At 35.1% G+C, this 12,844-nt stretch overlaps 3 protein-coding genes across 8 annotated transcripts; all 3 read left to right on the top strand.

Moving 5' to 3' along the window:
- The first annotated feature begins 157 nt into the window (after positions 1 to 157).
- Positions 158 to 3,004, top strand: LOC104786889 (uncharacterized). Of its 4 annotated transcripts, none has more exons than XM_010512341.3 (13): positions 158 to 391; positions 580 to 661; positions 757 to 865; positions 959 to 1,054; positions 1,199 to 1,303; positions 1,395 to 1,478; positions 1,582 to 1,697; positions 1,788 to 1,889; positions 1,965 to 2,078; positions 2,172 to 2,228; positions 2,324 to 2,390; positions 2,472 to 2,525; positions 2,619 to 3,004. In XM_010512341.3, exons 2-13 carry the CDS (start codon positions 642 to 644, stop codon positions 2,820 to 2,822), a joined length of 1,128 nt encoding a protein of 375 aa, XP_010510643.2. In that variant the 5' UTR covers positions 158 to 391; positions 580 to 641; the 3' UTR covers positions 2,823 to 3,004. The 4 variants fall into 4 exon arrangements, with proteins under 4 accessions (XP_010510643.2, XP_019101472.2, XP_010510644.2 ...); XM_019245927.2 differs by having other exon boundaries at positions 204 to 391; positions 745 to 865; XM_010512342.3 differs by having other exon boundaries at positions 226 to 386.
- Positions 3,005 to 3,447: 443 nt separating this feature from the next.
- LOC104786887 (UDP-xylose transporter 1) lies at positions 3,448 to 5,795 on the top strand. Its single transcript, XM_010512340.2, has 7 exons — positions 3,448 to 3,976; positions 4,096 to 4,280; positions 4,369 to 4,436; positions 4,574 to 4,706; positions 4,803 to 4,964; positions 5,184 to 5,453; positions 5,546 to 5,795. The coding sequence occupies exons 1-7, from the start codon at positions 3,856 to 3,858 to the stop codon at positions 5,633 to 5,635; spliced, it is 1,029 nt and encodes a 342-aa protein (XP_010510642.1). The 5' UTR covers positions 3,448 to 3,855; the 3' UTR covers positions 5,636 to 5,795.
- Positions 5,796 to 7,022: 1,227 nt separating this feature from the next.
- LOC104786886 (protein ENHANCED DISEASE RESISTANCE 2-like) lies at positions 7,023 to 12,833 on the top strand. 3 transcript variants are annotated; one of them, XM_010512339.2, is made up of 22 exons: positions 7,023 to 7,929; positions 8,031 to 8,213; positions 8,315 to 8,389; positions 8,475 to 8,528; positions 8,638 to 8,703; positions 8,782 to 8,840; positions 8,996 to 9,126; positions 9,199 to 9,245; positions 9,330 to 9,427; positions 9,566 to 9,661; positions 9,734 to 9,798; positions 9,891 to 9,962; positions 10,379 to 10,525; positions 10,609 to 10,901; positions 10,975 to 11,038; positions 11,123 to 11,301; positions 11,399 to 11,500; positions 11,589 to 11,639; positions 11,735 to 11,878; positions 11,975 to 12,070; positions 12,198 to 12,299; positions 12,422 to 12,833. In XM_010512339.2, the coding sequence occupies exons 2-22, from the start codon at positions 8,052 to 8,054 to the stop codon at positions 12,512 to 12,514; spliced, it is 2,196 nt and encodes a 731-aa protein (XP_010510641.1). In that variant the 5' UTR covers positions 7,023 to 7,929; positions 8,031 to 8,051; the 3' UTR covers positions 12,515 to 12,833. The 3 variants fall into 3 exon arrangements, with proteins under 3 accessions (XP_010510641.1, XP_087306212.1, XP_087306213.1); XM_087450086.1 differs by having other exon boundaries at positions 7,497 to 7,929; positions 8,475 to 8,533; XM_087450087.1 differs by lacking the exons at positions 7,023 to 7,929; positions 8,031 to 8,213; positions 8,315 to 8,389; ... (6 more) ...; positions 9,566 to 9,661; positions 9,734 to 9,798 and having other exon boundaries at positions 9,890 to 9,967.
- The last annotated feature ends 11 nt before the right edge of the window (positions 12,834 to 12,844 follow it).

Here is a 12,844-nt window from a genome sequence, read left to right as displayed (position 1 = left end):
ATCAAACTTAGCACATACATTTCCTTTGTTTGTTTAAAGTTTGACTGGTTAACACTTAATTAATTAAGAAGAAGAAAAAAAGGTTGAACTTTCAAATCTTTGTTGGCTCCAAATAAATGTAATAAATGAGTTGTAATAAAAAAAAATGAAAAAGACCGGAACAAATGTCCTAATAATAGAGGTTTTACCTTTATAATTTGATTAATTAAGAAAAAAAAAAAGTTTAGACCTTTAAGAATTTTAAAACCTCTCTCTCATCTCTCTCTCTCACACACTCTTTCTCACTCTGCTCTCTTACAGATCGGAGAATCTCTCCTCTGAGCCCTAATCTATCGAGTTGTTCTTGTATCACTGGGCGTGTTCAGATCTCTGGAGATCTATATCCTGTAAAGTAATCACCTTTTCATCTCATTTCCCTTCTCTTCTATACTAGAATTTGATTTTTCGATATTGCCTTTGTTTCAGTATTATGATCTCACGATTCGATTATGATGTTTTGAGAAAGATTAGATTTTTTTCCTAAATCTGTCGTTTAGTCAAGATTTGAAGAACTGATATTATAGTTTTGTGCTATTGAAGCTGAAGAAAAGATTGAATCTTTAGTATTTGGCTGAGTAGAGTTTGGAGATATTGCGAACTAAATGGGAACAATGCACCGCAGGTATGTTTTTTATTGGCTGTTTGATTGTAATACAAAAAGAGAGAGTTTGCTTTCAATTTGAAGATTACTACTTAGTGGTTTAGTATTTTTGGCAGTGGTGCTCCTCGAAGAACAAATGAAAATGCAAAGGTTATTATCACAACTATTTTGGGGATAGTGTTTGGGACTTTTATTGGTGTTACATTACCATCAGTTTCTTTTAAGGTATGATGTTTGTTTTCATCTTTCTTCTTGACTTGTTTAGTTGTCCCTCTTTCACGTTTTCACTTGTTGAGTTTTGTTTTTGTGTTCCTGTAGATTAACTTACCCTCGGGCTTTATGTCATCTTTTGATGGGAAGTTGTTATCTGGTGACAAGTCGCCTGAAGATTTCGGTTCAAGAAAGTTTCCTGAGGTTATATAGCTGTCTGATCTGTAAATCAGTTTCATGAATGCAGAACTGTTTCTTTCCTCAAGAACCAAATATAGTTTTTATGTTAGCTATTTGATTATATGTACTAGAGATAGTGTCTCATTGTTTCTGTTGTTGTGATTGCAGATATATGTTCCAACCAACCCGCGTGGTGCTGAGCTATTGCCTCCAGGAATTGTTGTGGCGAAAACTGATTTTTACTTGCGTAGATTATGGGGAGAACCTAATGAAGTATGTGCTTTTATTTTTGTTTTCTCAACATATATGGTTTATCTGTGGAGGCTATTAGGATTTCTAATAATCGAAATAATTACCTATGCAGGATTTGAAGAAGAAGCCAAAATATCTTGTGACATTTACAGTTGGGTTTGAGCAGAGGAACCATATTAATGGAGTTGTTAAGAAGGTTCTGTGCAATATCAGCATGTTTTAGCCAGTGTTTTTTTAAACATTATTTACATTTGCTGGATACACTCAGATCTTTTTCTTTGTTTTTGTCATTTCTGCAGTTTTCAGAAGATTTCCAAATTTTGCTCTTCCATTATGATGGCCGGACAACTGAATGGGACCAGTTTGAGTGGTCAAAGAACGCGATTCATATTAGTATAAGAAAGCAAACGAAATGGTGAGTCATCTGGTAGTTTCTATGAGTGGTTATCAAACATTCTGGACAATCTTGTCTAGTATATGAAAATTTCTCTAATGGTTTTGGCAGGTGGTACGCGAAGAGATTTTTGCATCCTGATGTTGTGTCAGCTTACGAGTACATATTTATATGGGATGAAGATCTTGGAGTGGAGCACTTCAATGCGGATAGGTAACTTACATTGTCTGGAGTCGCATAACAATGTCTTCTTATACATATAATGATGGGGTTCTGTGAAAACTTCAGGTACATTGAGTTAGTTAAGAAGCATGGTTTAGAGATTTCTCAACCAGGCCTAGAGCCTAATAATGGACTCACTTGGGAGATGACAAAGAGGAGAGGTGACCGAGAGGTCCACAAGTAAGATCTCTCTATCTCTCTCTCTCAATAACCATTCTTTGCCTTTTTGTTTTGGTTCTTATTTAAGAATGTGTTGTTTTCACTGGTGAACAGAGATACTAAAGAAAAGCCTGGATGGTGTAAAGACCCACATTTACCTCCATGTGCCGCGTAAAACTCTCTTTCTTCTCTTTATAATCCTCTCTTTAGCCCCACTCAAGATTGCTTAGTCGTTATCAGTATTAAGTTTTGTTCCCCTCACACAGATTTGTTGAAATAATGGCTCCTGTATTTTCACGAGAAGCATGGCGATGTGTGTGGCATATGATTCAGGTTTGTCAATCAGTAGATACGCGGAACTAATGCACTATTGCTTGGATGGATTTAATCACTTTGTTTATGTTTCTGATGCAGAACGATCTGGTTCATGGATGGGGTCTCGACTTTGCGCTTAGAAGATGCGTAGAAGTAAGTATTCGTTGTCCCTTTGCTTGATAATAAACCATATATTAACTCCGGAATGGATCATGAAAGTATCTATGCGTGTGTGTGTTGTTGCAGCCTGCTCATGAGAAGATTGGCGTTGTGGATTCGCAATGGATAATACATAAAGTGATACCGTCACTTGGGAGTCAAGGTAAGTCAGAGAATGGGAAAGCTCCATGGCAAGGAGTGAGAGAGAGATGCAAAAAGGAATGGACCATGTTTCAGAACCGATTAGCAGATGCTGATAAAGAGTACCTTGGGAGGACGGTCAAAGGATAAAAATAGACTTATCTCTTCTTCTTTTCTTTTCTTTTATATAATTATTATCAAAAACCTTACTCTGTATATCAAAACAATTTACCCTAATTAGGTTTTGATAGGGCATATGTGAAACTCTTTATATTTGATATGGTGTGAGATTACTTTTGATTGAGCTTTTAATGTTGATTGAGCTTTAAACTTTCGGAATGAGTTTGGTAAACTGTAATTAAAACTAAACATATGTACAAATAAGAATTTGGTATAGTGTTGGTTGTTTCTTCATTGTTCTTCAGTCAATTTAAATTTCCTTCTTTGGACTTCTGAAAAGACAATAAGAAAACAAGACTAACAAACCAGTTTTAGGATTGATCTATTTCACCCAATTTCATAGATTGGGAATTTTATATTTGCTTTCAATAGATAACGTAAATGGTAGAGAAATTTAGGACAAGAGAAGATTGTTTAGGTTAGGGACTTTGGAGTGAATGTGAAGCTTTTTACACCAAATCCGATATTCGGTTTTATTTTTGATTTCTGTTTACAATATTTTCTCCAATAGAAAGAAAAAAAAAAAGTATGAAAATGTCAGTTTCACCTTCCTTTTTGCTTTTAGTTCAAGTCTATGATTTGTCCATAGAAAACTATGATGTCTCCCTTTATTTATTTATTTTTCTCTATACTCTATTGGCTGTTTAATTTCAATTTCTTTTTTTATGGTTAAGAAGTTTGCTATCATATCATTAGTAGAAGCGATCTTATGAGGAAAAACATATATTAAGCAACATCATAAAAGTTATTACTCGTGTATCTTGTGTGTAAATGACATAATTAAGAAAACATGAAATTAGGAAGAACAGAAGTTTGGTGTTATAGCACCTACCATTTTTATAGTAACAAAGAATAAAATCCTCATATATCTCCTTTGCATTTCATCACTCATCACATTCACAATTCTTCTCTCTCCCTCTCTCTCTCTCTCTTTCATCAATAAATATTTATCTTTCTCTCTCTTCGTTTAATAGATTTGAAGGTTGAGAGGGGGGAGAGGAGAATGGGAGAGATGAAGAGTATGCAAATGGGTGTGATTGGAGCATTGTTTCTATCAGTTGCATCTTCTGTCTCCATTGTCATTTGCAACAAAGCTTTGATGACCAATCTTGGTTTCCCTTTTGGTAATTCATATTTTTTTCCTCTTTTTTACTTTGTGACACTATATATGTTCCAATTAAGATCTTTATCAGAAACCGATTAATTATGATCATTTATTTTTTTGGCCATGATTTTGTTACAGCAACAACATTGACGAGTTGGCATTTGATGGTAACATATTGCACACTTCATGTGGCATATAAACTAAACTTCTTTGAGAATAAACCTATAGACATGAGAACTGTTGTTCTCTTTGGCCTCCTCAACGGCATCTCCATCGGTCTCCTCAATCTCAGCCTCGGCTTCAACTCTATCGGCTTCTACCAAGTATATATGTTCGACCTAGTTTTGATCTTTATCATATTAACATCTACATGTTTAACTAATTTGAAGTTTCTCCATAAACAAATGGCAGATGACCAAACTTGCAATCATACCATTCACTGTTCTATTAGAAACTCTCTTCTTCAACAAGAAGTTCAGGTGAACCTTGCTTATCTTATTATATAAAACTCATATTTTAACCGGATGAATGATGTCAAAATATATAAGGTTATTATTTTTTTACTCTTTACTATATAGATCTATTTCTAAAAGTAGTGACATATTTGGTTTTGCAGCCAGAAAATAAAATTCTCATTATTTCTGCTGCTGGTTGGGGTTGGGATAGCATCAATCACAGATCTTCAGCTCAACTTTGTTGGCTCTGTTCTCTCTCTCCTTGCCATCGCCACAACTTGCGTCGGCCAAATTGTATGCTTTGTGTTTCATTAATCAATGTACAAAAGATTAATCCATAGTATATAGTATAGCTAATATGACTAATATATATCATATTGTGGTGTATAGCTAACAAATACAATTCAGAAGAGACTCAACGTGACATCAACACAACTCCTATACCAATCAGCCCCGTTCCAAGCTGCTATACTCTTCGTCTCCGGTCCTTTTGTCGACAAATACCTCACTAGCCTCAATGTCTTCTCCTTCCATTACTCTCCCATTGTTGTGGTAAAAATTACATCAATTTTATTTCGTATAATCTTCATTTAAGAATTAGAGTTGTTTCGGTATATTGGTCCGACCCGATTAAATTCAGCCCACCTTTAGTCCGGCCCATTTAAACCTATCTCATTTTGAAACATGTTTGTAGTCGTATTTTTAACAAACCTAGATAGGAGAATTTTGTGAAATTTGACGATGATGAATCTTGTTGCTCTATACATGCAGGGGTTCATAACTTTGTCGTGTTTGATAGCGGTTTCGGTTAACTTTAGCACATTTCTAGTGATCGGAAAGACATCTCCGGTGACATATCAAGTCTTGGGACATCTCAAAACGTGTTTGGTGCTCGCATTTGGTTACACTCTCCTCCATGATCCTTTCACTCCTCGTAACATCGCAGGGATCCTCATCGCTGTCCTCGGCATGCTTCTATACTCCTACTTCTGCTCCGTTGCTTCTAAATCCAAACAAGTCTCCTCAGAGTCGACTTTTCTTGTACGTAACCAAATAAATAGAAAAGATATCTAGAAATAATGACTCTTTGAAAGTTTCTAAGTACTTTTGTTTTATTCCTTTTTTTTTTACAGGGGAAAGATAGGGACACGACACCTCTTTTGGGACAAGATAAAGAGAACCATCATGAAGCCAAGAAATTAGACAAGCATTCTCCAGTATGAGTACAATTACTCTCTCTTTATGTTTGGTCTCCACAATCCTGTTCTTTCTTTTTTTTTTTTTGGTCCATTCATTGATAATATTTTGTAATTGAGTAAGCATTTTCCTCCTTTTTGTGATATTACAAGGATAATATTATCTTCTCTCGTGATCTTTTGTTTATCTTAGTATCTTCTCTGATCTCTCGTGTTCAAAAATAATCAAATTTGTTCTCTAGTAAAAAAAAAAAAAAAGAAGAAAAAAAGTATACTAGCTAACTAATATTATAATTCATATCAAAATAGTTTTAGACACTTGGGTGATGAATTTGTACTGATTAGGTAGTTTTTGAGTTTACAAAAAAAAAAAAGATATTGGGCGATTTCATGCATACAATATAATTTTAGGAATTTACACACACAACAAAAATTGCGTTCCTATGGCTTATACAATTTATAAAGAAATGAAGTATTTTATGCTTAATTTTGTCCACATACGAAAATTAAAGAAAGTATTTGTGTTATTATATATATATATATATGTGTTTACATGTACAATCCACTATATAAGCTTACAGATTATATTACATGTATGTATGTACATGTGCATCAAGTCTAACGTTTACTAGAAGTCATGCCCATCCCTTGTACACATGCTACGTCGTCTTTGTTTTTTTTTTCTATCTTTCCATGAATAGCATACTGTATTTACAACATTTTTATATTATGGACCCACGAAGAGAATTGGCATGAAACTTTCCTTTAAAAGCGAATAATTTTTTGTTATTGTTATTAAATCTAGTGGTGATCATGAGACTTTGAAGCTACGGATGATAAATAATAATAATAATAATAATAATAATAACTGAGAAATATTGGTCATCAATCTTCATCAATAGGCCAACTTGTTTGCAACAACCAACAATCCAACTAAAAATTCATTTATTAGTAGTGTTTTAAACAAATTTATTTGATGATGACTTGTTCCTACAAATTTCTACAGTTTTTATCTTATGGCCAACGATAGTTTGATACGTTTCTACAAATTTCTCAATCAACTCTAATGCTTATTTTTTAAGATTACTAGTTTCTCTTTAATTTGTATTCTATATACTACCTTGTCGGTTCGTTTCACTTTCTTTAGCCATTGCTTTTTGTATTCTCCACTCATATTAAAAAATAAAAATAGTTTATGTAGGAACTTAATTACAAAAATGTAAGTTAAACAATCTGGTGTAAGTAGATTTTTGTATGTGCATGTGATTAAGCTCCCAAGTGTTTTATTCTTAATTACTTCTTACAGTGATCTGTTTATTTCGATTTTATTTACAATAACTGATATTTTTAATGCGATTATAACAAGGGCTGTTGTGTATTTGATGTACAAAACCACCCATATATATATCTAGATAGGCGTCCTACATAATTTTTTTGTTTGTTTCGTGCCAGTGATACACAGTCTAAATTTGAGTTAAGTAGATTAGCATGCTATGTCACTTGATATCTTTTGGTTCGTATAAAAAATATGTACAAAAGTTAGTAAAACAACATTTACCCAAGGTGATATCTATTCTATATACACGGGTATCTCTTTCGATAAATTGGTATATTATAACTTGCTTATAAACAATCCGTGGAAAGATATAGAAGTGGGCACAAAGATTAAATTTCTTTATTTCTAAATGTTTCTCTAGTGGGTGTTAAACTTTAAACTGTAAAGCAAAAGTGAAACCAATTACAACAGTGTGGACTCATTCATCATAAGATGAGTGTATCAAAAAAGTAAAAACTAAAGGTGGAAAAGAAAGTTATGGAAAACGAGTGAAAGTGGACAAATCAAAACATTTTTTTGTGGTTAAAAACTGTGAAACACATCAAGAAACATAACAAGGGTAATAACGTCATTTCACAACATTCGTAATCATTCATCGTTCTCTCCCCAATCTTTTTTATGGGTCACTTTTGCAAAATAAACAAACAACAAATTTCAGTTTTTTTTCCTCTCTCTCTCTCTCTCTCTCTCTCTCTCTAACCCAGAAAAATCTGGAAAAAGCGACGATGACGAGAGATCAATTCAAATCTTAGTTTACCCAATTAATAAAAAAAAAAATCCGATCTTTACATCAAAATCACCCTCTCGTCATCTTCGTCTTACGCTCTCGATTTCTCTGATCCTTTTTTTTTTTTTTCTTTTCTGGGTTTTGTCGTTTTATGGTTCGATTTGTATCAAACGGAGAAAACAAGGAAGACTGACTTGTGTGTTGGGTTTTTGTTATTGCGAACAAGTTTTTTTCGAGTGGTTCAAGACTTTTCCAAAGGTGGGTTTTTGTTTTTGGGGTTCCATTGGATTATTTTTTTCCTTGGAAATCAAGAAACTTGATAAGGTGTCTTAAAGTCGAAAGCTTTGTTCTTTATCCAGGACTTCGCTTTTGGAGTTCCGATGGCTTTTGGGTCAGATAACGAGAACGAGACGAAGATGGAAGGTTGGTTGTATATCATTCGATCCAATCGATTTGGATTGCATTTCTCTAGGAAACGTTACTTTGTTCTTCGAGATCATCTTCTCAAGAGTTTCAAGTCCGTCTCTGATTCTAAATCCAAGGTCTCTCCTTTTTTTTTTTTTCAGATTTTTGTTTTTCTCCATGTTGTTGTTGTTTTTTTGGACTATATAATGTTAGCAGAGTCTGATTTTGGGTTTTACAGGATGCTGGAAGAAGTGCGGTGATTGATTCATGTATTCGAGTTACTGACAATGGAAGAGAAAGTGTTCATAGAAAAGTATGAATCTTTTATTTGGGATGTGTATCTGTTTCTTAAATCGTAGTTGGTTTTGTTATAATGGTTTGTTTTTAATCACTTGTAGGCATTCTTTATATTTACACTATTCAATACCTCGAATCACAATGATCAGCTCAAGGTAAGGTAATTTATGTTTTTTTTTTTTAACTTTTTGTTGGTGGAAGAAGTTGTTGTGATGAACATCTCTTTTTTTATATGTTAAGTTTTCTATTGTAATTTGTGTATAGTTAGGAGCAAGCAGTCCTGAGGATGCAGCTAGGTGGATCAATTTAATTAAAGAGGCAGCTTTAAAGGTCAATTTAGTAACTAAGCTGTTAAGAGCTTTTCTATTTGGAGAATTAGAGACTTAATAGTTATATATGTTTATGCAGGGTAGTCCTTTTCCTGGAGATGTTTTTAATTGTTCGAGGGGACGATGGGACTCTTTGAGGTACCTTTTTCTTTCCACAATTTACTGAAATACATCACTAACCTAACTGTTTAATGAAACTGTTGAGCCAGTAATTCCTGTCAATGTTGTTAGTTTCTTAGCACCTATAATGGTTTGTGGTTTTTTTAAAAGATAGAAATATTTTCTGAAATCAGATTGAGTAGCTCAGTTCGAGATCGTCACTCAAACTCTATTGACTGGACTCTCCGGCCGTCTGCAAGAGTGGATCCTGTTACAACTGATGTTGTTGCGCCTTCTCCATGGACGATATTTGGTTGTCAAAATGGTATGGTGCATATTCAATTTTTCATTGCTTTTTGTGGCTGGAAAGCATAGTTTTAACATGTGTTGCATACAGGTCTCCGGCTTTTCAAAGAGGCAAAAGAGAGAGATTCTCTTGGAAGGGTTAGTATCTTCTTCGTTCATAATCTGTTGAAAAGGGTTGATCTGTTCATTGAGTTTTGATCATTCCTTTGCCTGATCTCGCAGTGGGATGATCATCCGGCTATTATGGCTGTTGGCGTTGTTGATGGAACCTCAGAAACCATTTTCCAAACGCTTCTTTCTCTTGGACCCTCAAGATCAGAGTAAGTACTACTGTCATCCAGACAAGCAAGCCTAAGTCATTAAAAATCTTAGTACATAAACATATGCGGGTTTTGGGTTATTTTAATTTTTTCAAAGTTTTGTTACTTTTTCTAAACCAAACTATCGAAACTCTGCAGATGGGACTTCTGTTTTTACCAAGGAAGTGTGGTTGAACATCTTGATGGTCACACTGATATAATTCACAAACAGTTTTACAGCGATTGGTTACCTTGGTCAGCTACTCAACTTTTTTTGCAAGAGTTTGCTTCTTTGTTTGTCTTATTACTGACATGCTGTAGTAACAGGGGGATGAAAAGAAGAGATTTCTCCCTAAGACGTTACTGGAGAAGGGAAGATGATGGAACATATGGTTCGTAACACTTAATTGAAATATCTGTTCATTTGATTCTGCCGGATATTCCATTAACTAAATTTTATCCTCGTCTGTTCATTCTGTTGCAGTTATTCTCTATCATTCCGTATTTCACAAGAAGTGTCCACCTCAGAAAGGCTATGTCCGTGCGTGCCTTAAAAGTAATGTACGCCTAGATTTAAATTTAAGAGAAGTTAGTTTCTGCATTTTCTTACATGTTCATTTGTGCAACTGCTAATTAGCCTTGTGATGTCATATAAATTTGACATCTCAGTCTTCTACGGTTTCTGCACCTCTTTTGTGTTTGTGGAAACTTATCTCTATACTCTTTGATGATTTGTTCGAGTGTTTTGTATCGAAAAGATACAAATTTTATAGCAAAGTTTTACTTCGCATTTTCCAGCAAAACTTTTGTTTCACTGTCTTAGAATATATATATGTCTGTGGGTGTGCCAGTACATTTTGAAAACTACTCTTTCCCTTGAAACTATTGATCTCTTTTGTGTAACTATTGTTTTCAACTGCAATTTTGGGTTGAGTATCAAAGCAAGATGACACTTTCTCCTTTGTATCACAGGTGGCGGTTATGTGATTTCTCCCATAGACAACGGAACACAATCAGTTGTGAAGCACATGCTTGCTGTTGATTGGAAGTCTTGGAGATCTTATATGAAGCCCTCCCTAGCTAGATCTATTACTGTGAAAATGCTTGGAAGACTTTCTGGTAGTTGCCAGTTCTCTTAAAGGAAACTGTCTTAGGTTTAGCAGTTTTTTGTTTTATCATAACATCCTTATTGGTTGAATCAGCCCTGAGAGAGCTTTTTAGGGCAAAACATGGAAGCTTTCCTCCCAATCTGTCGTCAGGGGAGTTGTCAAGAAGTGCAAGATTGACTCAGAATGAAGATGGTGAGTTTGGTGATTCTTCTCTGAGAGAAAGTGAAATGTTTAAGGACACTGCAAATGAAGAGAGAGACAAATTTCCCTCAGAGCGATCTAGCCTTGTAGACTTGGATGAGTTTTTTGATGTCCCTGAACCGTCAGATAGTGACTATTTGGAAGACAGCTGGACCTCAGATTTTGATACGGAGACATGCTGTCAGGTAGCAACATCAGACCTAACTTAAATATGCTTGAAAAGATAACAGTTCTGATTCTTCCGTTTGCCAATCGCAGGAATCCCGCCAGCCAAAACTCAATAGCGCTACGAATTTGGTGAAAAAATTACATGATCTTGCAGGTAACCCCAAGTTTCGTGGAGTAATTCTGCTCTTATTAGCTGTGTCTTGTCATTTAATGGTTAAATTGTTTTTTCCTCGAGCAGTTCAAAAGAGGGGTTATGTGGACCTGCATGAGAGGGCTAGGGAAGAGAGTAGCACGTCTTGCTGCTATGGAACCACACTTCCAACTGATCCTACTTGTGCTTTACCATGCAGTTGGACAACAACTGACCCCTCTACTTTTCTCATTCGTGGAAAGACTTATCTTGATGACCAGAAGAAGGTAAAGAAAAGAAAATATATTTTGCTTTCTTAGAGGTTTTGAATATACCAATCTGTATAATGCTCAATTTGTAAGCATTCTCTTCTGGTGAATCCAGTTCAAGGCAAAGGGTACACTGATGGAAATGGTAGCTGCAGACTGGCTAAAATCTGACAAGCGGGAAGATGATTTGGGGTCCCGTCCAGGAGGCATAGTTCAGGTTCTTATTGTTATTGTTTGTTCTGATAGAAATTTGCCCCCTCTTACTTATCATTAGAAAAGAAGTCTTACAAGTTTCCCAAATGCAGAAATATGCAGCAAAAGGTGGACCAGAGTTCTTTTTCATCGTTAATATACAGGTAAAAGGACACTCCTGCCACCACCGCTTTTTTTCTTATTCTAGCTTTGCCATTTGTTTGTAGAAGAATCAATTAGTTGTTTTGTGGAATAATAGGTTCCTGGATCAACAACGTACAGCCTTGTGCTTTATTACATGATGAGCACTCCCATTGAAGAGCATCCTTTGCTACTTAGCTTTGTTAATGGTGATGACGCATATAGGAATTCAAGGTTCAAGCTCATTCCTTACATATCCAAGGTTCGCATAAAAGATTACTACCTCGTTTAAGATCTTTTTATCCTTATTCTCTCCAAATTTACTCATATCCGACTTTGGTTTTTGCAAAATGATCAGGGCTCTTGGATAGTCAAGCAGAGTGTGGGAAAGAAAGCATGCCTTATTGGTCAAGCCCTTGAGATCAATTACTTCAGGGGAAAAAACTATATTGAGGTAACACAGTAGGGAAGGATTTACGGTCTTAATAGGAATTAGTATTAGGCTTTTCAGTTTTCAGAATTGGGTAAATTTGTTGTCGAGCATTGATTGTTAGGGAATCTTACACCTCTGTTATTTTCAGCTGGGTGTTGATATTGGGTCATCAACTGTTGCAAGAGGAGTTGTGAGTCTTGTTCTTGGTTACCTCAACAAACTCGTGATTGAAATGGCATTCTTGGTGCAGGTAAAGTAGTTTCCAATGGTGTTGTTATTACTCTTCTTCCCTGGTTTAACTCTATGCCCAAGTTGGTAGTCTGTTACATACTGAAGCATTGGAATTGAGTGTGCAATTTTTTCTTTGTACAGGCAAATACCGAAGAGGAGCTCCCAGAATATCTTCTTGGAACCTGTCGGTTTAACCATCTAGACGCTTCCAAAGCTGTGTCAATTATTCCGTAGAGGACTAAACAAAGATCAAAAAAAGTTCAGATAAAGTATTCTTTGAATTCTATCGAATGTGATAGACACAGTTAGGCACTTCTTATGTAACCCCATTGATAAAATCTTGGGGATACTGCTGAAGTTCTTTGTATAGACTTAGTTCTTAAGCACAATTTATTTTTACAACTCCATGTTAAACATTGATTTTCCAATACTTAGATTCCACCATTTGTTAAAAAAAAAAAAAAGATTCAACCATTGGTTTATTCTAGTGTTATGATTTACCATCTCCCAAATGCACGCTTAAGACTGGCGGAAATGAATGACAGACCAAAAATGCTACTCTTA

Source organism: Camelina sativa, chromosome 5 (genome assembly GCF_030686135.1).
Source record: "Camelina sativa cultivar CO46 ecotype springtype chromosome 5, ASM3068613v1".
NCBI lineage: Eukaryota > Viridiplantae > Streptophyta > Magnoliopsida > Brassicales > Brassicaceae > Camelina > Camelina sativa.
Note: the sequence above shows the minus strand (reverse complement) of the source record. Positions and strands in the feature narration are given on the sequence as shown.